Source organism: Brassica rapa, chromosome A09 (genome assembly GCF_000309985.2).
Source record: "Brassica rapa cultivar Chiifu-401-42 chromosome A09, CAAS_Brap_v3.01, whole genome shotgun sequence".
NCBI lineage: Eukaryota > Viridiplantae > Streptophyta > Magnoliopsida > Brassicales > Brassicaceae > Brassica > Brassica rapa.
In genome coordinates this window covers 8527564-8553435 of record NC_024803.2, presented here as the reverse complement: position 1 = coordinate 8553435, position 25872 = coordinate 8527564, and the positions used below count along the sequence as shown (strand labels likewise).

Here is a 25872-nt window from a genome sequence, read left to right as displayed (position 1 = left end):
AGGTTTTTTGTTTGCAAAATTACTTTCTGAACTGATTGACATTATTAAAAAGCTTTTACGATTGTAAATATGCTCTTGTTTTGAACTTTTGATTATGCACTCAAATAAATAAAATCTGAGAACTAATAATCTGAAAGAAGAAACGTTAACCAATTTTAAGTAAACTGGGACTTTTTTGCACTAGTTTAACGCACCAACAAAATTGAACTAGCAATTCAATATAATACGTCGTCAGGTTTTGATTCCTTTTACTTGTTTCGAATCTCTCAAGGACTTTATACAAGATTACACACACGGATGGGTATAAACCGAAAGCAACATATTAATAACTTGGAAGATTGGCAAGGCAAATATAATTCAGGCGAAACAAAATGCTAGCTAAGGTTTTGATGGGTATAAACCGAAAGCAACATATTATAAGCAAGATGGGTATATAAACATATTTTTGTTCTTTCATTTTCATAGAGTTTTCGTCTGTTCTATTAAATCTCAAGTACAAAACAGTAATTGTATATTTTAAAGTGATTTCTTACTAACTTTCATTTCATTTTAATTAATTATAACTATTTCATTTATCCTATTTTCTAAATAATTCGACTTTATTTATTACAAAAGTACAAAACATAACTTAACTACTTTGAAATGTTTTATTATATCTTTTATATTTTTTCACTCTTTTTAACAATTTCACTAATTATTTTTACTATAATATTTTGACATCCTTTATTATCATATTAACCATAATAATTTGACATGTTTGAACAAAACTGTTTCATTTGTGGCAAAAACTCAAAATTATTTACAAAGAGTTTTTTTTTTAATATTTGTTTTCATTATTAGTTAGGCATAAACTTTCGGATACCCATTCAGGTACAGTTATTTCTTTCGGATATCATGTTTTTTTTTGGACTTTGAAATTAGACTCCACATGAATTTTCCGGTAGATCTTGGATTTCGAGTAAGGTCCTCCAAGTCCGTATGGATTTGTTTTTAATATCTAAAAATTAATGTATCTGAAACATCTTCGGATATTTGTACTAAAAATAACCTTACTAAACTATTCGGTTTGAATATTTTAAATCCAAACTAAAGAAATCAACGATCTATTTCCCCACAAAAAAACATCATATAATATCAGATATCGGCCAAATTATGACCTGATGCTAGTATCCCCTGAATCAAAAGTTATAAACTTATTTTTCTCCAATTCATAAACTGTAAACTTATTTCTGTTGAAACCAATAATTTAAAACTTAATAACCCATCGACCATGGTTTTTACTGGTATACACTTAACCAATCAAAACTCTAATTTTTTTATTGATATATAAGAAGTTTAATTAAAAAAAATTGATTCCCAGAAAAAATTGATTCATCAACATGTATGCATCCCAATCTCTAACACCTACTCTTCTCCATCCTCCCTCCGCGGTGAAAGTCACCGGTGAGGAGTAAACTCAAACCCGTCGCAATTCGCCAGTCCTCCCACAGCTCTCCCTTCCACCGCCAGATCCAACGAGGTCGTAACAGGCTGTGAGAGAGACGAGAACGGCCAACATTAGGGATGTGAGAGATCGGTCAAAGTCAGAATTGAGATTTGAGAGAGCGGCGAGACCGGTATAAAGCTAGTCGAGTTTTGTTCTTATGCCATTTGAAGTTGAAGATTTGATTGCGTATGAGAGTGTAATCAATGAAGATATTGCTTCAATTTCTCTGTTGATACTGATCTTCGGTTAATGTGTTTGACAAGAAAGAGAAAGAGTCAATTTTGGTGAATCAATTATATACTTACATAAAGTTACTGAGATTTGGCTCCATTTGAGATGAAGGAAAATGTATTTATTGAAATGAATCAATTTTTGTATGGGACTCATTTTCTTTGTTGATTTATTTTTTTATTTTTTGATAAAATAACTTTTAAAAAATAAAAATTAAAGTTTTGGTTAAGTTGGTTGGTTAAGTGTAAACCAGTAAAACCCATGGTCTATGGGTTATAAAGTTTTGAATTATTGGTTTAGAGAGATATAAGTTTTTAGGGAGAAATAAGTTTATAACTCTATATTCAAAGAGAACTAGTACGAGATCATAATTTAGTAGATAACATATGCTATATGATAATTCTCATGGAGAAATAGATCGTTCACCAAATTAAAAATAACTAAATAACCAAAAATATATGTTATCCGATTTGATTCTATATAAATGAACCTAAAAATATTCAAATACATATACGATTAATTTTATGAGAACACATAAATTATATAACACTAATCATAAATTTTTTTTTATAAAAGGTAAAAGTTTACACCTAGGCGGGCAGCTTAATCTCTAGTTTTCATCTTTAAATCAGAACATAAAGTTTAAAGTCAGTCCATTATATCAGGTATGGATACGAGTCAGAATATACTATAATTATCAATTGTTAAAAATGTAAAAGTTCAAAAAAAATTATCTCGCCTAAAAGAATTTTATACCTACCCCATTGCTTTTGATATTATGAATTGAATTGTTGTGGTTGTCAATTCGTTGAGTTGTTTGGTTCTAGTTGCCTAACATGTACACACTATTTTCCTCCTAGTTTTGTTACTCCTGATTATTGGAAAGAGTTTAATACTGGTTAAAGTAATTGGCTTCTCTCTTCTCATTAATACTCAATCATCTCATATCACTGTAGCATGATCACACTACCGAAGAACAAAAAACAATCATGTAGTTTAAATTTTGGTCTTTTGGGTAAAATGTTCAAAGTTAAGCATTTACTGATCTTAAGAATGTGAGGTCGAAATTTTAATTTTAGCCCATATGTCGTTTAATTAAAAGTCATAAGCAACACAAGTCACATGTAGGTTGTCTTAGTCTATGTGAAAAATGCAATTTTATCCCAACAATATTGTTTTATACTGTGTAAACTTCAACATAAATTTCACAAACTCTATACAAATTCATCTCCCAATAACCTCCTAGATTATCCAATTGTAAACAATACATAACCCCCCCAATAATCTGATTTTTGATATATGAAATTATCAATATTAGTAACATGAGGGGAATAATTATTTGCATCCACAAATTATCTAAATAGACCACCATGGTTGCTGCAAAAAAGACCACCAAAGTTAAATTTGTTAAAATTATCAAAAGTTAATCAAAATCACAATCACACTCGATAATGGTTCGAACTATTGTGAATTTGTGCAATGAATTTAACTATCAATCTAGTTTTGTTAAAGTAGTCCCCATATGATTGATTTAGATATCCAAAATATATGCACTTTATCTGTATTGTATTCAAGGTCAATTAAATAGAAAAAATATTTTTACAAATAAGCAAAAGTAAATCAAGAAAAAATAAAGTGCATACATCATTTCTAACATTATTGTCCACAAGTGAATTAGTGATCAATACATTTTAGAATGAGATATAGAAAACAAAATATCTATAAGCCACTATCTAACCAAAAAGTGATATCTCCTAAAAATTATTTGGGAAGTGATTTTTTTAAATTTTGCTTATATGTCATCACCACATTCATTTTGAAAGAAAAGTCGAAAAGATAACATGATTTCTCTCTTATTAATTATTATGACATGTACATGTAAAAATTTGATGATAATACTTTGATTTTTGGTAAAATTATTAAAATAAAATAATTACAAAATCTGGTTACATACTATAAACGTAAATTATATTTATAATTATTATTAAATTATAAAAATAAAAGAACTGTTAATATAAAAGTTTCATTAAAATGAACTTATGTTAAAAGAAGTAAGTAATTTCGTATAATTAATTATATTTTCATAATAATTACTTATAAAAATATTTTAACAAATAAAATATGAAAATTTTGATTAAAATTTAATTTTTATGAATAGTTAAATATTTAAGTTATAATTGGATCCACTTGTATATAGATGATTAATTCAGTTTTAAATGTATTGAATTTATTTGGATTTAAATGTTATACAATAATTGTTGTGTGATAATTATTGATTACAAATAAAATAAATAAATTTAATTGATGCAATATATTTCAACAAAAAAATCGGGTTGGAAGTATGTTTTTATATATAATAGAAGAAATTGTTTATTTTAACTTAATTTTAATTTGGATTACTAATTTTTTTTTTTGGTCAAAAAAATTACTAATTAACATTTGGTATTATTTATCTCTTCTTCACTCTTTTTTTTTACTTAAATATATATAAAAAAAATATTTATCACAAAATTTAGAGACATAATTAAACTGGCTTTTTAAAAAATTGTACAATTTGTGGAAATGGTTGATTTTTGTGTAGATTTGACTCTATCCTGTGGATTTTATTCTTGTTTTGTTCCTTTCCATTTCCTTTGATTCATGTTATTCTTCTTCTTCTCATTGTTCATGTATTGGCTACAACTTACTACTCAGAGAAGAAATTTTATATGTTACCTACCATTTCTATGCCTCGTAACATTATATAAATAGACACTAAGACATATAAAAAATCTCAAAGCACAATCATAAAACATATACATCGAGTACAAACTGTAAAAGACATGACAGTATCAAAGACAACATTGCTTATTGTTCAGGTCGCACTCCTTTCATGTTTGTTTCTCTCTCTCTCTATGTATATATATGTATGTGTGATGCCTAACTAGTTTGATATTTGGAATGAAAGTGCATATACTAAATTCTGTTTTATAGGTGTCTGTATATCAAACGCAAGGGAACTAATGAAACCTGGACGATATGTGCAAGATTGTGCTCGAGCATCATGTCAACCAAAGCTGGCCCAACCAAATCAATATTTTGGGAGTTGCTTTAAAAATAGTGATTGCAAAAATAGTTGTTTTGATTCGTGCAAATTTCAAAAATGTACTAATCACCAATGTGACTGCGGAGAGTGTTAAAAAAATTTGATCATTAATTTACTTCAGGAAATAAATCAATAATGTTTGATATGATGCATGCACTTTATTTTTCTCAGTTTATTTTTGTTCTTTTTTAAAAAAAATATGTTTTTGTTTGTTTTAAAGATATTGTGTGTGTGTTGATCAAAAAAAAAAAAAAAAAAAAGATATTGTGTAGAGGTAAGGTGCATATATTTTGGATATCTAAACTAACCATACTGACTCTACTTTAATAAAAGACTAGATATTAACCCGCACATCCGTGCAGATATATTTATATTTTTAAATTAACTTTTAAAATATAAAATATGTTATAAAGAAATATATTTAATATCAATTTTATGTATATAATTTTTATTTTAAAAAAATTTATTTGTTGAAATTTGTTTGATGATATTGTACAAATCATATATTAATGAAGTATTTTTGTTTATTTATTTAAAATGCAACATCAATATTAATAGTTTAATTTAAATATTAATTTTATATGAATTAATAAAAAAAATTATTAGCTTCTTTGTTTAGAAAATTTTATTCTCGAAATGTTTTTATGTGAATAAATTAATTTTTTTTTATATTTTAAAATATTATTTTATTTAATATATTATATTTCAGTTTAATGTTTTTATTTATACTAAAATATCAAACATAAAATGTTACAACCAATAAAATATTATTTATTTTGTTTTATATAAAAAATTAATTTGATAATTTAAAAAGAATTAGGCTATACTATTTAATTTCAAAATTAGTTACTGAAATATATTAAATATGATCTATATTAAATATGATAAACAGTCAAATGATAATTACCCAATGACAATATATTTCTTTTTTCTTAGAAATGTTAATGTTTAGATGTATATTTTTTTGTTAGAAGAATATTATATATGAGTAATTTTAGCATGTTTAGTTAAATTTCTAATGAATGGTCTAACATAGATTTGTGTATGGTAGATAAAAAATAGGACTATATTTTAATAGAGTAGATGAGTGGACAATTAAGTTCCTTGCACAAATTTTACTTTTGTTAACCATATTGATTACTTCAGGTATCCAAAATAAATCATGATATTTGTAATTATGTAGTTTTACATTGGATGATCTGATCCACATAACTTGGTTAGCCTAGTATTATATTTAGAAATTTTACACAGTATAAATATTATTTTGAGTAAACATAACAATTTCCACATGGAAAATTATTAAAAATACCACATTCATAATATCACTTTTCATGTTTACACTAACCACTTTTACTATTAATTTTAAAAAGGAAAAAAAAAATTATAACGCTAGCTTTAATTAATCTACACTTAAAGGTTAAGAGTTGAGGGGTGGGGTAGGATTTTTAGAATGTGAAGTTTAGGATTCTAATAAAAATACTTAAAAATAATTAAAAAAAATTAAAAAATAGTTTCAGAAAATAAATTCGACTTCCAAAAATAAAGTTTGAAAAAATAAATTCGAAAAAAAGTTAAATTTTTTAAAAAAAAAATTGAATTAGAAAAATTATAATTCGAAAACATAAATTTTTTTATTTATTTATTAAAAAAAATATTTGTTATATATATAGAGAACAAAAGTATAAGAGTCTTTTATTTCTTTATGAAGAATGTATTTTTGAAAATGTCTCTTTAGTAATGATAAACATGAGTAATAGTACCAACAAAGTGGTAAACATGAAAATCTCTCTTTCCACATTGACAGCCTACATGTGATAAAATTGAATTTTGGGACTCATATGCTTAAGATCAGCTAAGCACTTTGAACATTTTACCGAAATAACCAAAGTTTCGACTCATTGAAAGTTATTATACGATGTTAAAGATGAAAGTAAAAACTCGCTGAAAAAAAAACAAAAGTATGGGAAATTCCCCTGCTGCGTAAAATATGTTGCTTTCGATGAAAGAATTCTACACTGTAAGGAAGAGAAATCACATAACTCCAAACCTTTGCCAGCATTTTTTTTCTCCTGGATTAATTTTCCATGCCGATCTCCCAAACTATTAACAAATGATCTGACCAGTGGTAAAGTGTGTAGCCTTGTTAAGCCTGGAGAGGTTCAGTATTGTTACTTCCTCAACTGCATAAGCAAAATGGCCAAGATTGTATTTCTAAATCTAAAAGCTTTTTTAATCCAGACAATTATTTTAGTAGGTATCTTATAGAAAAAAGTTAAATAGATGAAACCCCATTATTCTCATTGCATGTGTCTTTGGGATGATACACATATTTCTTCCACTAATAAGACTTCTAAAAAACATAGTCATATTCACAAATTAAAGATCTAACATCACATAAGTTCAAACATATAACACTTTCACTAGATGTCTTTTAGGAAGTTTTCCGGGAAGTCTTCTCAAAAGATCTAAATTTTAAGTAGGAAACTTTACGGGAATTTAAAATATGCAAAAAATTTAAACGGAAAATTAAAATTTAAGCTGAAAAGTTAACTTTTAAGTGAAAATTGAAAATTTAAATCTTATGAAAGTTCAAAGGTATATCTTACGATCTAAAAAGACACATTAAACCACATGACTTGATATTTTTGAAACTACATAACACTTTTGAAAATTAAAAAATATATCTTGAAATTATTCAGCACTGTTAAAAATAAAAATTATACAAAAACTAATGTATAATACTTTTGGGTCTTAAAAGCATGATCTCAATAGGTAAAAACATTAATAAACATGAATGTTGGAATCCTCACAATTGTCACCATTTTTTTTTATCATCAACGTAAATAAACTCATACGGTCTCTCTACAATTATCACTAATTAAGTTATCAATTTAATTGAATAGCCCAAATTTTGACTAATATACATGAATTAACAAAAAAATATTAAAAAGTCTCTTAACTGTATATAAAATGAAATTTTATTTAACATTGACCTAGAATACTTTCACATAAATCTTTTTTAAGATGAATTAACAAAAAAATATTAAAAAGTCTCTTAACTGTATATAAAATGAAATTTTATTTAACATTGACCTAGAATACTTTCACATAAATCTTTTTTAAGAAGACTTCTTCCGGTAAAATACTTCTACGAAGTCTACCATTTAGGTTTTTTTTTGTAAATATTGGCTTATTTTTATTCCTTTTTATTCTAAAAATATCAGAAAAAGATTTTTTTAGAAGTATTCTCGAATAAACAAGTTAGTTTTCTAATTAACCGAATTGTGTCAGAAATTTGAATTTTTTTTACACTAAGTATAATAAAAATAAAATATTTTGTTAAAATTATTATTTCTACCCATAGTAGAGGAAACCATCCGGTAGTCTTAGTGTTTATTTATGATGTATTATTAAGCATATATATAATTTGTATATAATCTTTTTTTAACGCTGATTTATTATGATCTTACAATTATGATATGAGAAAGATTACATAGACGACTTGACAACTGATAATACTATCTGCCTTATGAAGACCTACGTTTAACTGCATCACCCGAGCCGTCCTATGAAAATTCACTCCAGACTAGATTTATTTGCACCGTGTTAAAGATCTCTTGTAAGTTTTTTTTCGTAGTCTGCACAATTGTTTAATAAATCATTCTTTTTGAGACTTGAAACCTGAATTTCCTGTAATCTGCAAATAAATTATATAGTCTGAAATTTGAACCCCAGACCTGGATATATAATCGAGTAACCTAATATAATTTATTTTTCCGGAATACATGTTAGGGATCAAGATAATTAAATATTATCGTTTTTCCTCTCTTATTATTAAACCATGAAAAAGGTCATCATAATATTATTACATTACCAAACTGAGTTCACATCCAACATAGTACCGTGTCTTTATTCATTTGATTCATCATCATCATCATCATCACAAGAAGTAAGTGAGTTGTTCTTTCTTCCTGGATCCTCCTTCTCCATACAACTCATTCCACTGCTTCAGTTCTCCCATTCCAGCTCCCTCTGCCGCAAAACTCGCTGCCACCTGCGTTTTCAATTTCAAAACGTTTTAGAACTTGAACGCTATTTTCCAAATATATAATAAATGCCAGAACAAATGTGCTTCAGTCTCTTTCAAACCTGATTCTTGGCTTCTTTAAAATCTTGTCTGTTCAACGGACGTAGTGTGATAATTCTCTCTTCTTTCCCTTCATCATCTTCACTTGTCTTTGTAGCCTCTCTCTGTTTCTTCTTCTCCTTTTAAAAAATTAATTACGTATAACAAAAAAATCAAACAAAAAAAATTGAGAGAAAGAACCCTAGAATAATATGATTTCTTACAGTATCTTTGATCCTCTCTTGCTGTATAAGTTCTCTCACTGGCCTATACGCAGCAGTTGTGCACAGATTCTGTTTAGGTAAATCAACGGTCAGGAAAGATCATTTCTTTTTTATTTTAGGATGAATTCAAAATGTGCAAAAAAAAAAAAGGGATGAATTCAAAAAGAAAAAAATCGAACCTTGAGGTCGCTTCCTGTGTAACCTTCTGTCATCATTGAAAGTTCCTTGTAATCCAAGTTTTCATCCACTTCCTCTTTTGCCAACAATGTCTTTAGTATCTTCTCTCTGTTCTCTACACCTGGTAGTCCCACCAAAATCCTATGGAAGGAAAAATAATAAACTAACTAAACCAATCTAAACCCCTACCAAATCAAAATAAACCGATGAATCAAAAATCTAAACCAAAACCCTATCATTAGTTTAAATGTAAAAGGGTACACAAAAAGTAGGTAGCTTGAGGGTACCTTCGTTCAAACCGTCTGATAATGGCCTCGTCTAGATCAAAAGGTCGATTAGTAGCAGCAAGGACTAAGATACGCTCACCAGGTTTAGTCATCAACCCATCCCAATGACTCATAAACTCATTCTTAATCTTTCTCATAGCTTCATGTTCTCCAACTCTCGTTCTCTGTCCCAACATACTATCAACTTCGTCCACGAATATAATCGTGGGCGACACTTTCGAAGCCAGAGTGAACAAGGCCCTAACATTCTTCTCGTCTTCTCCAAACCATTTCGAAGTTATGGTCGACATGGAAACGTTTATGAAACTGGCTCCCGCCTCTCTCGCTATGGCTTTAGCCAGCATTGTTTTACCGGTCCCAGGCGGACCGAAGAGCAGGATTCCCCTGCAGGGCTTTAAGAGACCTCCTGTGAAGAGATCTGGTCTGCGGAGAGGAAGCATTACAAGCTCTTGTAGTGATTCTTTTATGTCGTCGAGTGCACCGATGTCTTCGAATGTCACGTTGATTTCTTCTGCTGGGATTACTTCTGGTCTTATCCGTTTCTCGAACTCGTTATCCGGCGCAACTTCCTGTTCCATATGGTTAACATCATTGACAAAGATTTGAACCAAGTAGGAAAATAATATATTTTTTTTTTGAGTGATTTTTTTTTTAAATTAAGAATAAGGGCCCAACCAGGTACAAACCGGAAAATAATAGATTTTTTTTTTGAATGTATTTTTTTTTTAAATCAAGAATAAGGGCCCAACCGGGCACAAACCGGAAAATAATAGATTAGATCAAACATACCGGAGCTTTGGGAGTTGCTGCTTTCTCAGATTTAGCTTCCTTCTCCGGTTCGGTCTTGCTGCTGCTTGCGGCGATGACGCTCTCTGGTTTGCTATCCGGTTTAACAGCAGCCGCTAATTCAGCTTTTGGTTCCTAAAACAGTTAAGAAACAGACAAGCTATTGGTTCTACTCTGTTCATGTCAGAATCCTCTGTTTTCACTTTTCAGTTAAAAATAGAGCATAGAGAGAGACACCTTGGATGTGTCTTCCTTAACGTTTTGCTTCAGCTTCTCACGACCACTTGCTTTACCTTCTCTGAAGAGGCTGAATCCATGCGACAAACTAACCTCGAAATAAAAAATATATTGGTAACATTATGTGCATTGAGGTTTGCTTCTAATACAAGTTAGGGTTTTCTTTTAAAACCTTGTGGAAGAAATAACGAGCTTTCCATTTCTGTACTCAGGATCTTTATTGTTCATCAGATGGTACGAGAGAGCAGAGACGACAATCTCTTCGATGTAATTGCTCAAAACCTTCGTGTCCTCAAAAGAGATTGATTCGAGGTCGTCGCATATAAGATCATTCTCAGACAAAACCTCCATGATATGGTTCCTATTGTCCTGAGTTTGGATCATGTTCATGTCGCGCTCAAGCTGAGATTTCCAGCTAACGAGATGGGTTTCATCGTCAGGAGGTCTTATGTCAATGTTATAAGGGAAAACAGCAGAGAGCTTCTCGTCGATTTCGTGAGCGTCTTCGCTGGACAAGTCCACGATTCTCGAACCGAGAATGAGAACCGGTCCGCTGAGTTTCTGGAGAAGCTTTTGGAACAGGTTGTACGTTCTCTGAGAGCGGAACAGAAGGTTCTCTATGTCTCGAAGATATAACACAATGGGATTCGCCTTGGAGACATAGGTCAAGACCTGCATTTAAATTGGTAGTTGCAACATGTTATAAACAATACTCATAACAACCTAAATGCATAGTTTATAATACGTTACCTTGTATAAAGACTGGATTAGAAGCTTTTCGTCGAAGGACCAGCTACTAGTACGCTTCAGAGGCGCTGAGAAATGGAATCATATATTATTAGTCTACGTGCCGGAATAAATATTAGACTAAAAAAATTTAGTGTCATTGATGAGACCTGAGTTTGATGAAGAGGCAAGGTTGCTTATATTAGCTGCTGAAGAGTTTCGACGAAGCTTTGAAGGATTACTAGAGCCTTCCATTGGGCTGTATATTGATCATGGATCACACGTTAAACGATACACTTCCACATAAGTTTTGATTGTTAACAAATATAGTAACGTTCCTTGAAAATTTGAAGTAGAGGGCACAAACATTACCTTGATTTAATATCCATACCACTGCTTTGCCTCCTCAAGGTACCACCAGCTAAACAGAGTCATCAATGAACAATGTCAATTACGCTTCGATATATAGTAAGGTTCATTAAACACCAGGTCCATTAGACAGGTTAAGCAGAGTCGGTTTAGACATTTACCTTTGGGCTCTTCTCGCTGAGGGAGGATGGAGAAGGAACTAAACAGTCCTGATAGTTGCTCTAAAGCAGATTCTGATGGGGATCTCTTAAACGACTAAAATAATGAATTTTCCAATTTAGATCATATGCAAGAAACCAGAAACACTATATGTAAACCAAATCAGTAAACCGCTTACCGATGATTCTGTATTTCCGCTGCCATACTTGCTCTGAATCTGGAAACACACACAATAAAAAAGTAGATTTAAGGTTCACAACATAGAAAACTCACATAAACAAACAGATTATTGGTTAAGGGTTTAAGGTACCTTTAGCGCAAAATCATTAACGTCTAGAAGAAGTAACTTGGCGTCAAAGAAATGCGCTAGGGCTTTGGCTAGCATTTGTTGGTAAAGCTCTGCAAAGAAACGGGTTACCAATCAAAACATGACCAAATGGGTTCAAGAACGGCATATTGAGATCGAATCATCAGAATCTAACCGGCAGGGCCGGACAAGAGAATGGCTCGGCTCGCGGGAGACAAGTTTCTGGTATACTTTGAAGCATCAAAGTGTTTCAAGTGGACATAAGCTGCACTTGTTAGAAGCACTCGCGTCTGTTCACTGCATCAACATTGATGAACGGAATAATTCCAAACATCTAGGGAGTAAAAGATCACAGGATCTGACTGTTTGTGCCACGTGCCAGAACAAGAAGACAATGAGACCATCCCCGCCGTACATAAACAGAAACTCACATGCCTTCACTTTTATTTCTATCACTCCATCAAATATCTTATCCGTTTTTATTGATAATAATCTAATTTTAATACTTTAAAAAATAAAAAACCTGTCATGACTCTTTTTTATTTACTTTAGTATCATCTCTATAGTTGTATTATCGTCTTGAAGTTCGGAAAAGTTTCGACTATTTATCAGAAAATGAATTAAAATAGTTTATAAATTTACCTGAGATAATAAGGAAACTCATCGAAAGTAATTTTACTTTCTCTACCGTCGACAACTTGACGGAGTATCTCCTTCTCCATCTTATCCGCCGTAACGGCGTTACTTGACGTCGAATTACCGGTGGCCCATTTTCCGACGGCCTGGCCTGAAGCAAGGCCCAAACCGACACCGACTCCAACGCCCACGCCGAGCGCCGATAATAACATCTGCTTGCTATCCATTGTTCTTCCAGAACGAAACTAACAACATAGTATTAGTAATATCATATATATATATTAAGATCTATACGAAAAATACTAAGTGTAACAATAATTAAATCATATAATAACATCCAAACCTAGAACGCACACAAACTTTCCAAGTAGTTTGAATTATTTAACAAGAAAAAAAATAACCTTGTTGTTTAAGGTGTCGTAAGGTATTTTCTTCAGCAGTTTCTTTCTTTTACTTTCTCACGAAACATAAACCGCTTCAAACTGTCTGAAAATCACAGAAACCAATGTTAAAACCGGATCTACTGTGCACGTCATCACAGGCGGTAGAAATGAGGCGGAGACGGCGGCGAATAAGAGATTTAGAGGGTTTTCTTACAGATTTGTTTGTTGGAATCGCTTCTCTGTTTTTTTAATCAAGAGATGTGTGTATTTTATGAGATGAGTGTATACACTACTTCATACATACACATGAAAACTGATGACTCATTACGGGACTTTGCTTGCGTGTCGTAAAATCAACGGCTAGCGGGTTCGGTTTTGGCAGTTTTTAATTCGATTTTGCCGCTTCTTACTTTAATACCCTTTAATTCTGTTGCTCTTTCAACTTATTCCTCGGTATTTCTAAAATTGACATTTCAGTCCGGACAAATGTATACTGTTTCAGTAAAATATACCTCAGTTTTGCAATTCTAGAACTGCATGTCAAACTAATGATATTAGAAGATAAAAAGTGAAAATATTTTGTTCAAATGCTGTAAAATTAGGCGCGGTAAAATGAGATTATGATTTATTTCTAATGATTGAATAGTTTATGGGTATATATCTAAACTAGATTTGTACCCCAAAAACGATAGAGAAATCAATTGAAACTGGAAATGAAATAAAATAAAAGAAGGCACAGAAAGTCAGAAACTAGTAGAAAGCATGACTGTTAGATCTGGAAGGCATGGTTTATTTGGATTACAAAATAGGATCCACGTAAGGGGATACTTTGACGGCTTAGATCGAAAGGTATGGCTTCTCCTATCTTCGCAGCATGTCTGAACCATCATCTTATCGCCACGCACCCAAATATATCGCGTGAACTTGTGTTGTTTATATTTGGAGGAGTGGGTGCGACGTGCCTTTGTATGCGCGTTGTAATTAATCGACTTTACAAATGGTCTCAAAAGAGAAATCTAACTAACCCATTTGAAGTAATCGTATATATGTAGGCTTTATATTTTAAAAGAGCCGATCTTTTTCTCTTTGATAAAATATTTGTATATTATACGATATTTATTTAAGAATGTGCTACTAAAACAAAAGTCAGGATGGCCGAGTGGTCTAAGGCGCCAGACTCAAGTTCTGGTCTTCGAGAGAGGGCGTGGGTTCAAATCCCACTTCTGACATTTGTTTATTTTTATTTTTGTACCTTCCATATATTTATATGCCATTTTTCTAATTATTTACAAAGCTCACAATCATATAAGCTAGTAGCAAAGACAAAACATCATGAAGAGAGATCAGAGATGTTAATATATAATTTGGTCGATTCATAAAAAATATTGGGTAATTTGCTAATAAAGTATTAACTAATGCAATATATCTCCTAAACAGTCGTCTTATGTTGTCAAAAAAAGAAATACATTTGTCTTGTATAAACATGCAATAGAGTGAGAAGAAAACTATTTACAGAGCTGACAATCATATAAGCTAGTAACAAAGACAAAGCATCAAAGAAGAGATGTCACTGAAACGAGTTTACAAGGTGGAGCTTGAGTTTCCGAATAAAGCAAGATCAATGTGGGGATGTTTTCTCGAAACCATGGATCATATATAGATGATCTGAGCTCTTAAATTCTTAATATATCTTTATCTAATATATAAATCTCCTCTTTGATAAAAAAAAATCTCCTAATCTGATCATTTATGTATGATATTTTGTTCATAACTCAATATGCACCTATTAGTTGTTTAAATTGGTTAGACAAGGAGAGTAAACATTAACATGATCTTAACACAAATAAAGAAGCAATTAAACTTGCAATCTGCAAACAAAGACATGACTTTTATTCTCATCATCATCATCATCATAAGATAAGACTGTTTTGACAATTCACAATAACGTTGCTTGAACCCATAAATTCAATATCTACAGGAAAATAAGACACAGAATAGAGACTTTGATCCCTTTTGTACTCTCTAAACACAAACCTAAACAAGAACAAACACAAGACTCCGTAACACTTTCACTTCACTCTCACGTGCCAACATACTACTCCACACGTGCAGAATTAAAGACTGGAAGCAAACTGAAGACAATTATTAACTTTACACCCACCTTTTAGGCAGGTTGCTTGAGCCAGAGCCAGAGCCACCCTCTCTACCAGCCAACATCGCCATTATCAAACTTCCACCATGGACTCTTCCTTCTGGAGCCAAGCCCGGTCCTGTTTCATTCTCATTGAGATCAATATCAGTCTCTGGAGATCCAACAGCGCTTCTCGCTTTCATCCTATCCATGTTCATGTCTTGAGAACCACTAAACTCTTCCTCGCTGCTGCTTACTCTCGGTTCTTGGCTCTCTGAAGTCACAGTCATTCCTCCGTGAACCCGGTTATCCTCAACCAGACTGGTATGGAGTGCACAAAGACCAGTCTTACCTCTAGCAAACGAGGTACAAGGACCAGAAGAAGATTGACCCGCATACTCAGTCTCGGGATGACCCCACGCACAACGCTTCCCTCCTCCATGCGCCTTGCAAAAGTCAGTACTACCCTGCGCGCTTTTCCCACATCCTTCAGACTTGCACCTCTTCCCTCCACCGTGCCTGACGCAAAAATCAGTCCTTCCTCTAGCGCTCTTAGTGCACTCAGGAACCGCACATCTCTTACCACCGCCGTGAGCCACGCAGAAATTAGTACCTCCATGAACACTCTTTGAGCAAGGATGACCCTCTTGAAAGGCACATCTTTTACCTCCACCATGTCCTTTACAGAACGGCGTGCTTCCCTCCGCGCCTTTGGTGCAACCCGGGTGCGTGCACCGTTTACCACCACCGTGTGCTTTGCAGAACATAGTGCTCCCTTGCGCTCCTTTCGTGCATCCGTTGGACTGGCATCGACGACCACCTCCGTGAGAGATGCAGAGTCCCGAAAGCCCTTCAGCGCTCTTTGTGCAGTTCTCTCTTTGGCATCTCTTTCCTCCACCGTGCCTGATACAGAGCCCTGACCTTCCTCTAGCAGCTCGTGTGCAATCTTCATGGCTGCATCTTCGCCCACCTCCATGAGCTATACAGAAGTCAGTACGGCCTTCAGCGCTTTTGGTGCATCCGAGAAACTCACATCTTCGGCCACCTCCGTGAGCTTTACAGTAGACAGTTCGACCTTCAGCGCCTTTGTGGCAACCATGTCTCTGGCATCTACGTCCACCACCGTGGGAAATGCAACGGCCAGACGCGCCTCTTGCGCCCTTTTGACATCCTTCAACTTGACATAGCTTGGAACTAGAAGAACTCTTATGCTGTGGCTTCAACTGCTGAGATAAAACGGAAGTACATGTACCGGAACTTATTGGTGTTGTTGTAGTTGTTGTTGTTGCCGAGCTAGATGACAGGTCCAGAACATGAGGAGCAGAAGGAATGATTATCTTCTTAGGAGCATGAGCTAAGAAGGAGCTTGTTTCTTTGCTTGATAAAGCTTGCAATGCAGGTGATGATGCAAACCCTGGTCTCCAGCCACGTGACGTGGATCCTTCATTAGTTGCACGAAGCATGTCCCCAAGAGTTGGAAACTGGTTCGCCTGCTGCTGGACCGCAGTGATCTCAGATTGACAGGAAAGACTCAACTCCAGATCAAATTCTGGGGAGGGGACCTGCAACTCTTTCATTTTCAGATTAGCTGGTTTATGGTTGGAGGCAGGTTTCTCTTTGCCAAGATGGAGGGTAAAGTCGAGGTCAAGATCCATGGAGGAGGCTTCCTCGATCTCTTTGGCAGAAGATAAACTCATGGAAGCAGTTGCCGAACTCCCTTTGCTATCAGAAGAGCTTGAAGAGTGACCGAGCCTCAAGGAGAGTAAAGGATCAGCTTCTTGATCCTTCCATTTTCTTTTAGTACCAATTGAGTTGGAAAGTGGAGAGGAAAGGGAATCAAGACGCAGAGTAGTATCAGCGGCGGCCTCTGATTCTTGGACTTGAAGGGAACGGCCCAAGATCTTAAAAGAATTGGGTGAAGACTTAGAAGCAAAGGCAGTGTTTTGGAATCTGGCATGCATGGTCACAACTAAAAAGATGAAAACTGTTCAAGAGAAAGAGCACAAACTTCCGGGGGTTCGAGGAGAAAAAGCCACAGCAGCAGTAGTAGTACTAAGAGTTAGAAGACCTTATAAGCATCTCCACCTCCGCTTACAAATCCTGAGGTATCACACCTATCCATTTCTCAAATTAAATGTTCCAAAACCAAATCTGGCAGCTGACTCCAATACTTTCTCTGAATTAACTCTCAACCTTGACCAAAGTATTAAAGTAGCAGCTAACCATCCTGATCCTGCTTCATAACAACAAAACAAACAAGATAATATTCACGTGAGTGTCACTTTCATTGCAATTAACGTAGAGAAAAGGAAAACAAAAACAGTGAGAAATTCAAGTGGCTACCAAGTTAACAAAACCGTTCAAGAAAATAAAAAAAAACAAGCATAAATAATAAGATTGTGACAGCATAACAAAGATAAATGGATTTCATCAGAAATTAGATTCAAAAGAGAAGTCTTTTAATTCGTTAATTAACCTCAGCGTTTATGAGACGAGGGAGATATAACATAAAACAACCAAAACGAGAGCACCGCTAGAAAACTAAGTCTTTCACCGACACGAACTAACTCCATCGGTTTCAGAGATAATAATTAAAAAGAAAACACAACAAAAAGCAACGGAATAAATTCGAAAGAGCTCAATTTCCAACGAAAACATACATCGACCGAGATCTCAGAGAGACTCATCCTTTTAACACAATTTTCATCAAACAAACATGCAAATCAATCGAACACACAAAGTCAAACCTACGAATTAAAATAACGATTTGGGGGATGAAGTATTACCTCAATTCAACTCTCTTTTTTTGAATCTGATTAGAGATTTTCACGGCATCAAATGATTAATCAAACCGCAATTCTTCAACGAAATTCTTTAAAAGAATACTATTCACCAATTGTCTTCTTCTTCGTGTTCTTCTTCTTGTTTCGGGTTGGGGATTTACAGCGCCGGCGAGAGAGGTTGAAGGAGATATATAAATAGAGGAGAAACAAAGCAAAGGAGTGGTAATCATCGAATCTCAAAATAAGAGGAGGAAATAAAACAGGGCTTACAAGACTTGTTTTCCCCCACACGTGCCTTCCGAATCTTTGGCACGTGCCATTTCCCTTTTCTCGTCTTCTTCCTTCATTTTTTGTGTTGGATTATTATTATTTTCATTATCAGAGCAAAATAAATCAATAATTAAATTAATTATTTGTTTGTAAGCACAGCTAAAAAGATACTTAATTACCTGTCAAAACATGATTTGGTTGTGTCCTCCACTTTCATCCCATTTTTCCTCATTTCCTTTTTTTTCTCTTTTCAGTCAAGTTGTTTTTCTCTGCGTTTTTAACTATATGTTGCAAGTTTTATTACCTCTCTTACATTCAGATGTCTTAATTTGTATGCAAGATTTTTTTCTTACTACTGTATCAATTGCAGTTAAATAGAAGGTCAACTAATAAAAATGCTTTTTTCTCGGTAAAATGTTAAATATAAAAACATTTTTCCAGCAAATTTATATTTGGTCTTGCAACAAATTTATTAAAATGTATTAAATATACAAGGTAATTTAATTATTTCATACATATTTTAATAAAAAGAGATACTCTATCTGTTTCAAAATAGATGATGTTTTGGAGAGTTTATAATATTTTAAAATATATGGTATTTTATATTAATTTTAGTTTTAAACTGGGTCACCAATGATGTTTTTTGGTATTTTTATGATTGCTTGAATAAATTTTAATTCATATTTTAAATACTATTTTTTTAAATATATGTTTTATTTTTTGTGTTTTCATCCAAAACATCAAATATTTTAAAATAGAAGGAGTACTATTTCGAGAACAAGTTTTTTTAAGGTTTAAGTTGAACAATGTAATAAATAATAGATGAGCTTCTTGCAAGAATTAAGAAAGATTAATGTTGCTGGTAATGAATGAATTTAAGTAATTAGCGTATGACCGAATCAACAATCGGCGGTTGCCAGCGTCAGCATAACGCAGTGCGTGGCGGCTGAAGCAGCAGCGGCTCGTCACCGTTCAATTTGGTTCTGTGATTATGAGTCTGGGCCCTACTTGCCTCTTTGTGTGGGCCCTTATGATTCCCTCGGGAATGTCTACGATCGATAGCCTAATTTTCACGATTTTTATTTTATTTTTATTCTGAGAACAATATATAAAGCGACATCGTTTCTTCCCTTTGCTATATCATTCATTGTCCGTATTAAGAAACCAAAGAAGAAGGCCCACGTACGATCAAAGAGTGGTTCAGGTTGCACATGCAGACACCTTAGATTCTTTTTTTTGTAAACTAGACACCTTAGATTTTGTTACCTTTTTTTGTAAAAATGGATTTACTCTTTTGGGGTCAGATGTTTTGATTCTCAAATTCAACAATTTTTTTGTTGTTTACTCTTTTCAATTAAAGCGTGTTAGAGTTTTATCAACAACAATAAAATACTCCTTCCGTTTCAGAATCTTTCATGTTTTAGAATTTTTTTTTTTGAAAAAACCATGTTTTACTAATTGTAAATTTACTAAACTTTAATTTCAAAGATATTAATTGTATTTACTAAACTTTGATTGGTTAAAAATTATATAAAATAGCTTAAGACGGAAAATAATATATTTATTGTCAAAAGTTTACGTGTTTATTTAATAAGTGTGAAAACTTTAGAATATACATTATTTTGAAACATATGGATCAGTACATAACATGTTAGATACTCCATATGTTTCTAAAAGATAGAATTTTTAGTATTTTTACACATATTAAGAAAACACATTAACCTACCATAATAAATGTATCGTTTTCTGTAATTTTCAATTTTCAATAACTTTTAACCAATAGTAATTCAATAAAGTCAATTAATTTTCTTGAATTTTACAATTTTTTAATAAAAAACACAAAAGTTACATCTTTCTGAAACAAAAGTTTTTTTTTAGAAAGCCTATCATTAAGAAACAAATGGAGTATATTTTACTATTGATACCGGTAGCTGCAACTTTTTAGTTTTCTCAACATTAAATATCAAATTTTGATAATTTTATATAAATATGTAGTTTTAAAATAGACAACTTGCATTTTATTTGTGATTTTGAATATAGGTGGGAAAAGTTATTTCTTTCTGTACGTGCTCTTTCTACAGTTTTTCTTCTAATCTTTTCTTTTTATTTAATAAAACTACAAGCTACAAGAAAAGAAACTCATTTGGGAGTGGAACTTATAAAGCGTGTAAATTTGTAACTTTTCATATACTTTATTACAGATCCACGATTATAATATTTAAATATACCTTTACACGAAGAATAATAAAAGAATATGCTCTACCATGTTCGACTCCTTTATATTCTTTACTGTCCCGAACACGTGTTATGTTTGGACATATCTTTCAAAAACATAATAAGATTATTACCTATGTTGTTGACCTGTAAGCAACTCTAACCACTAAAACAAATGCATCGATGCTTGATAGTACACATGAAAACTGTGAATCCACAGTATAGTTAGCAGAAAAAGAGTGGACAGTAAACAATGATAAAATTTACAAATAACATGAAATTGTATTTTAAATTCACAAACAAATAAGAGGAAAAGAAATATCATTATTAATTTCGTCACTTACGTAATGATCTCAGACACTGTCACAGCAGCAAACACGAGAAACAAAACTCCTCCGACATAAGCTATTGCCTGTTTTGAACAAAACAAACATTTAGCTTACCTTCCTGTTAAGAATTCTCTCTCACTCAAAACACTTCAATAAATAAAGAATTAAATTTTTGAGCAACTCCAAAAAGCAGTTTTAGAAAGTTTGTTTATCAAAGGAAAAAAAAATATTGTAAGAGTTATGATAGTAGTAAAGGTTCTATATAAAACTACTAAAATATAATCTAAAATCTAAATTCTAAATCCAAAGTCTTCAAACAGAACTATAAACTTCAAAACCTAACGTCGAACACTCTTTTCATATACTTTTTCTGAAAGATTTGTTGGCGTTTAGCTTATTTGTTTAGGAATATTATCACGTTGTTGACAGATTAAATCGGACACAGGAAAGAATCAAAACAATAAAAGATGTTATTTTGACTCTTTCTGGGGGAGGGGAGGAATCGATACCAAATGATGTGGAAGGATTGAGATCAATGAACATAGAAGCCTATTTGTTGCCACTTGCCATAGAATAAAAACCTTAATCTCTAACTTCTCTCACTTTCTTATATATAAAGTGCAAAAAGAGATCCTTTGACTAAAACAAAACTCAAAAAGGGGGTTTTGGAAAAAAAAACTAAGGATAAAAGCTAGTAATATTGCCATTAGAATCTGTGTTTTGTGTAATAAAAGCTGAATAATTCCAAGGATATGCTTTTAGGAACTAATATATATGTATAAAGATATCTGATACCTTCTCTGACAAGAAGTTTCCTAGCAAAGAACCTCCCAAAACCGCAAGCTGTAATAAGGAAAAACAAATCCAAGTAGCAAGTTATGGTTCTTGTGTTCCAAGTTTCTGGAGAGTAACAGTTCTCCTCGTTGATGGGTTTTAAAGCCCTATCAATATTAAGATTTTTAGGGTTTATAAATGCTTTTGATTAGCCTAGTTGTTAGGGTGGTAGTATAAGTTAATACATTTCTGACAAAGAAAATGAACTATAACTGACCAGAGTCGCAGCACCGTGACCCGCCAATGCTCCAGCGATGACACCCAATGGCGATGATGCAGCCGCAAGAGCTTCAAATAATTAAAACGATTATAATGCATATTGGATTTTTTGGAACTGAGCTTTGGTAATAATGCTGGCCAAGTTTATATGATGGAAAGTTTAAAAGTTTAAAGACTAACCAATAGTTGAGAAGAAGGATTTATCACCCCATTCCGCAACAAAAACCAATGCGAAAGTGCTGATGATGGTGTTCGCGGCTGCTGCTAACCCGGCTCCGTTACCTGAAAGCTCTGAAACCGCTAGTTCTGCCTGTAGAAAACAAGTATTGAGTTTTTGAATGTCTATGGAAATATAAAAAAAAGTCAAAAGGCTAAAAAGAGAGTTTACTTCTTTCTGTTCTTCCTCAGCTTTAAGTCCATCATCAGAGATAGCATCTGCTAACGTTGAAACACCGAAGTAAACCTAAATGCAACAAAAAATGGTTAAATACTATGTCATGGTTAAGAATAAGCCTGTAAGATATTAAAAGCAATCAAAATCTTCATTTGGTTTAGTCGAACCTGAGACTTAAACTTCAATTAAAAAAACTCATACCAAACGGGTCCGAACAACATTCTTTGGTAGATATATATACTTACTAAACTGAAAGTTCCAAACCAAAACCCCCTGAGCTCTACTTAGAAAGGTGAATGAATAACGATTTACCAGGAGACAAACTGCTGCAATATCATCTATAGGCAAATCCGTCTCACCAAACCTGTGTGGTTTCAAGTCATTGACATTCTGATTCAGCATCAAACTTAAACCTGAAACATAAATTTTGAGCCGGAATTTTTTTATTTCATTTCTCAAACCTGAATGGAAGAATTTCATCGACATAGTGGAAAGTTCGTCCTAGCACTACAGATATAATCGTCATGATCCTGCAAAATTACCAAAATTTAGTAACGTTTCTCTACATAGTAAGTGAAAAGTGTTTGAGAAAAGAAAGCATACCCAAGAGCGCCAAAAGTCCCAGCGAAAACAGTAGCAGCGTTGTTCCTCGCTGCTAAAAGGGCCTACACATACCACCGCAAGACAGTGTCAATAAATCGTTTCTAAAGCGTAGATTTAACATTTGAAGCTCAACACCATACCGCGATGAAGAAAGTTTTATCTCCAAGTTCAGAGAAAAATATAAGCAAGAAGGCCTGCAGAGAGAGAGAGAGAAAGTTGTAAAATTTATAAGACTGACAGTGAAGAAGATGAAGACATAGTTTCTGGTTCAATGCAAAAAAGGAAGATTATCTAACCGAAGCAAAACCTGAGCTAATGTCTCCGAGGTCTCCAAGAGAAGCGACAAATGACTGGGGAAGTTGCGTAACCGCAAAAGCTGGGTCAGTTCCCAGTAATGCGAGCGGAGCAGATACAGTCAATAGCTTCAGAACTCTCTGTGTCGAGTGAGCTATCGATGTGCCGACCAATACATCAAGATTTCTATCTTTTTCTTCAGATTTCTGAACAAAAAGAGCAAAACCAAACAACTTAGCTTATGCATTAAATACACACACACACACACGCACATACTCTCCAATTCTCCATCTTAGTTCAACCTTCAAATGAATCCTAATCAACTCCAAGGTCTCTATACTAACCCCTAGACTACCACATTAGGATACAAAGCAATTCAAAAATAGCGAGATTCAAATAAAAAAAAGAATCAAAGTCACCTCATCGAGGTAATAAGCTTCATCCCGTTGGAAACATCTCCGAGGTTCATTTCGACGCAAACGTCTGCACAGAATTGTCAAGACACTAAGTTCCGTTCGCAGAGCAAATTGAAAAGCCGATGAACATTAGGAGAGAACAAAACATACCTAGAGATGCATCGAACCGAAAAACCGACCGGAATTGGACAAGCGGAGACGCATCTCCTCGACGACGAGGAAGAAGAGTTAGGAGGACTAGGGTTTGGGAATGGAAGACGAAGAAGCGAATTCAAACTAAGCATTTCTCTTTTAAATCTACTCCTCCTCCCCGAGTTTTGTGTGTTCAATCTATCTTCTTCTTCGCAGACAGTGTGAAATATTTGATTCTTTAGTTTACTGGCAAAGAAAAGAGAAACCTCTGGTTCTGTTTGGTTGTCTGAAGATAGTGAAAATCCACTCAACTTGTTACGTGCGCGCCTCCACGTGTGTCAAAGCGATTTATTCAATAAACAACACATGTGTGTATGCGGCCCAACATAGGCCCATTATTTATCAAAATAAACACACTGATGAAACTGTGAATCAAATGTTGTAGAGAATACTGAAGACATCAAAACGGCATCGTGTTAAGTTGGTTCGTGGGCTTATTATTACCAAAGTCATCGTACGAGAGAAAGTAAGAGATGGCGACGGCGTCGTTCAGGTGGATTTTGCAGCTACACAAAGATGTACCAAAAGCTGCTCGATTCTACGCGCAAGGTCTTGATTTCTCCGTCAATGTCGTCACTTTACGTTGGGCTGAGCTTCAGTCTGGTCCTCTCAAGCTAGCTCTTATGCAATCTCCCAGGTATTGATCAATGCAGATCACCTGTTCGATCATTTGTCTCACTGAAACTTTTTTTTTCCTGAGTTTGTTTCTCTAGAGTAGTTTTTTTTATTTGGTCGCCTTCAATTCACTGTAAAGCATGTCTGACTAAAAGGTTGATCATATAGTGTCTAATCATTGCAAAGATAAAAGGATTAATTGTTTTGATACAGTGACCATGTGGTGAGTGAGAAGGGATACTCTTCGCTACTGTCGTTCACTGTGACTGACATTAATACATCAATCTCCAAACTTATGGAGTTAGGTGCCGAACTCGATGGCTCTATCAAATTTGAAGTCCATGGCAAGGTAAAAGCAAACAGAGCAACCTTCTTCTTTTATCTTTTCTGCAGATGAGTTAACGTTTCTTTGATAACCAGGTTGCATCTGTGAGATGTCTCGATGGTCATGTGCTCGGCCTCTATGAACCTTCTTAGATTTTATTAATTCATGAGTTTACTTTGTTACGGATGATTTCCTATTGCGACCGCCGATCAATAAACTAGATGGTTGATATGTACTAGTAGCCCAGCAAAAATCAAAGTAGTGCATAGGGCTCGGCATATAATTCGTAACCCAAAATCCGAACGAATCTCGAACCAAAAAACTCATTCTATACCCAGGTCCCAAATGTAAAAAAAACCTGAATGAATTTTGTAGAGTGTTACAAAAATATATTTGAATCTGAAATGTTATTAACCGAACTCGAAAAAACAATCTGAAAAATCTGGAAAAAAAGCAATCTGAATATCTAAATTAATATACAATATAAATATTTGAAACATAAATATGTAATTCAAATATTCAGTTTCATATTTATTTCGATATGATATTTAACAATAAGTATTTAAATAAATATGTTACAACTGTGAGGCGGTTTTAATGTTTGAACCGAACTCGGTATACAATAATAATCAGGATCGCTATGTTATATCTTTAAAATCTCTCTCTATAAGTTGTAGGAAGAAAGATCGGCCCTTTGTTTGATCGACAAGGTTTTTTTTATAGTTGCGAGATGGTTTGAATGAGAGAAAAAAAGACAACTCATTTTCCTTGTTGATGAGTTTACATACTCTATCTTGTTAAGTGAAGTCACATATTCTTTACGATGCAGATGTAGCTCGTTTTGTCCCAAAAGGTACTAAATGTGAATCATACAGTATCATCTATATTCGCTTACCTAGTCAGCATGTTTTTCCTTGATTATGGACCCAAGCTCGTCTCATCGATTTCATCATCCTATTTTGTCTTTTGAATTCAATGAACTTCTTCTATAACTAAGCTGGATATTGATGGGAATATGTAGTCTACTTACAATA

At 33.4% G+C, this 25872-nt stretch overlaps 5 protein-coding genes and 1 non-coding gene across 9 annotated transcripts; 3 read left to right on the top strand and 3 right to left on the bottom strand.

The window, feature by feature from the left end:
• The first annotated feature begins 167 nt into the window (after positions 1 to 167).
• LOC103838136 (defensin-like protein 269) lies at positions 168 to 4963 on the top strand. The gene is made up of 2 exons (XM_018654694.2): positions 168 to 4591; positions 4691 to 4963. Exons 1-2 carry the CDS (start codon positions 4540 to 4542, stop codon positions 4894 to 4896), a joined length of 258 nt encoding a protein of 85 aa, XP_018510210.1. The 5' UTR covers positions 168 to 4539; the 3' UTR covers positions 4897 to 4963.
• Positions 4964 to 8603: 3640 nt separating this feature from the next.
• Positions 8604 to 13532, bottom strand: LOC103838137 (putative cell division cycle ATPase). 2 transcript variants are annotated; one of them, XM_009114555.2, is made up of 18 exons: positions 13434 to 13532; positions 13238 to 13322; positions 12843 to 13081; positions 12376 to 12497; positions 12204 to 12292; positions 12072 to 12110; positions 11896 to 11989; positions 11738 to 11786; positions 11536 to 11624; positions 11390 to 11454; positions 10812 to 11311; positions 10640 to 10727; positions 10406 to 10537; positions 9617 to 10185; positions 9332 to 9470; positions 9153 to 9221; positions 8952 to 9068; positions 8604 to 8856 (listed from the first exon to the last, which is right to left on the bottom strand). In XM_009114555.2, the coding sequence occupies exons 3-18, from the start codon at positions 13061 to 13063 to the stop codon at positions 8743 to 8745; spliced, it is 2496 nt and encodes an 831-aa protein (XP_009112803.1). In that variant the 5' UTR covers positions 13064 to 13081; positions 13238 to 13322; positions 13434 to 13532; the 3' UTR covers positions 8604 to 8742. The 2 variants fall into 2 exon arrangements, with proteins under 2 accessions (XP_009112803.1, XP_009112806.1); XM_009114558.2 differs by having other exon boundaries at positions 12843 to 13067.
• Positions 13533 to 14364: 832 nt separating this feature from the next.
• TRNAL-CAA lies at positions 14365 to 14448 on the top strand. The gene has a single exon. It is a non-coding gene; the product is annotated as a tRNA-Leu (tRNA).
• A 638-nt stretch (positions 14449 to 15086) lies between these two features.
• Positions 15087 to 18387, bottom strand: LOC103838138. 2 transcript variants are annotated; one of them, XM_009114559.3, is made up of 2 exons: positions 18137 to 18387; positions 15087 to 17583 (listed from the first exon to the last, which is right to left on the bottom strand). In XM_009114559.3, exon 2 carries the CDS (start codon positions 17309 to 17311, stop codon positions 15371 to 15373), a length of 1941 nt encoding a protein of 646 aa, XP_009112807.1. In that variant the 5' UTR covers positions 17312 to 17583; positions 18137 to 18387; the 3' UTR covers positions 15087 to 15370. The 2 variants fall into 2 exon arrangements, with proteins under 2 accessions (XP_009112807.1, XP_009112808.1); XM_009114560.3 differs by having other exon boundaries at positions 15087 to 17586; positions 18137 to 18375.
• A 2390-nt stretch (positions 18388 to 20777) lies between these two features.
• Positions 20778 to 24170, bottom strand: LOC103838139 (protein PAM71, chloroplastic). 2 transcript variants are annotated; one of them, XM_009114561.3, is made up of 12 exons: positions 23857 to 24167; positions 23710 to 23773; positions 23293 to 23496; positions 23137 to 23190; positions 22997 to 23058; positions 22855 to 22923; positions 22706 to 22757; positions 22388 to 22462; positions 22180 to 22309; positions 21998 to 22068; positions 21742 to 21789; positions 20778 to 21029 (listed from the first exon to the last, which is right to left on the bottom strand). In XM_009114561.3, the coding sequence occupies exons 1-12, from the start codon at positions 23988 to 23990 to the stop codon at positions 20958 to 20960; spliced, it is 1035 nt and encodes a 344-aa protein (XP_009112809.1). In that variant the 5' UTR covers positions 23991 to 24167; the 3' UTR covers positions 20778 to 20957. The 2 variants fall into 2 exon arrangements, with proteins under 2 accessions (XP_009112809.1, XP_033135359.1); XM_033279468.1 differs by lacking the exon at positions 23137 to 23190 and having other exon boundaries at positions 23857 to 24170.
• Positions 24171 to 24184: 14 nt separating this feature from the next.
• On the top strand, positions 24185 to 25076 carry LOC103838140. The gene is made up of 3 exons (XM_009114563.3): positions 24185 to 24535; positions 24727 to 24862; positions 24934 to 25076. Exons 1-3 carry the CDS (start codon positions 24372 to 24374, stop codon positions 24988 to 24990), a joined length of 357 nt encoding a protein of 118 aa, XP_009112811.1. The 5' UTR covers positions 24185 to 24371; the 3' UTR covers positions 24991 to 25076.
• Positions 25077 to 25872: the final 796 nt, after the last annotated feature.

Bases quoted from the DNA above. Each gene is read 5' to 3' on its own strand.
- LOC103838136 (XM_018654694.2), top strand. From the start codon at position 4,540: ATGACAGTATCAAAGACAACATTGCTTATTGTTCAGGTCGCACTCCTT. The intron at 4,592-4,690 runs GTTTGTTTCTCT...TCTGTTTTATAG, and splicing joins TCAGGTCGCACTCCTTTCAT to GTGTCTGTATATCAAACGCA.
- LOC103838137 (XM_009114555.2), bottom strand. From the start codon at position 13,063: ATGGATAGCAAGCAGATGTTATTATCGGCGCTCGGCGTGGGCGTTGGA. The intron at 11,312-11,389 runs GTAACGTATTAT...ATTTAAATGCAG, and splicing joins TAATCCAGTCTTTATACAAG to GTCTTGACCTATGTCTCCAA. The intron at 10,728-10,811 runs GTTTTAAAAGAA...TTTCGAGGTTAG, and splicing joins CTCGTTATTTCTTCCACAAG to TTTGTCGCATGGATTCAGCC.
- LOC103838138 (XM_009114559.3), bottom strand. From the start codon at position 17,311: ATGCATGCCAGATTCCAAAACACTGCCTTTGCTTCTAAGTCTTCACCC.
- LOC103838139 (XM_009114561.3), bottom strand. From the start codon at position 23,990: ATGCTTAGTTTGAATTCGCTTCTTCGTCTTCCATTCCCAAACCCTAGT. The intron at 23,497-23,709 runs GTGACTTTGATT...CTTTTTGTTCAG, and splicing joins AAGCTTATTACCTCGATGAG to AAATCTGAAGAAAAAGATAG. The intron at 22,463-22,705 runs GTAAATCGTTAT...TGTTGCATTTAG, and splicing joins TTGCAGCAGTTTGTCTCCTG to GTTTACTTCGGTGTTTCAAC.
- LOC103838140 (XM_009114563.3), top strand. From the start codon at position 24,372: ATGGCGACGGCGTCGTTCAGGTGGATTTTGCAGCTACACAAAGATGTA. The intron at 24,536-24,726 runs GTATTGATCAAT...GTTTTGATACAG, and splicing joins GCTCTTATGCAATCTCCCAG to TGACCATGTGGTGAGTGAGA. The intron at 24,863-24,933 runs GTAAAAGCAAAC...TTTGATAACCAG, and splicing joins AATTTGAAGTCCATGGCAAG to GTTGCATCTGTGAGATGTCT.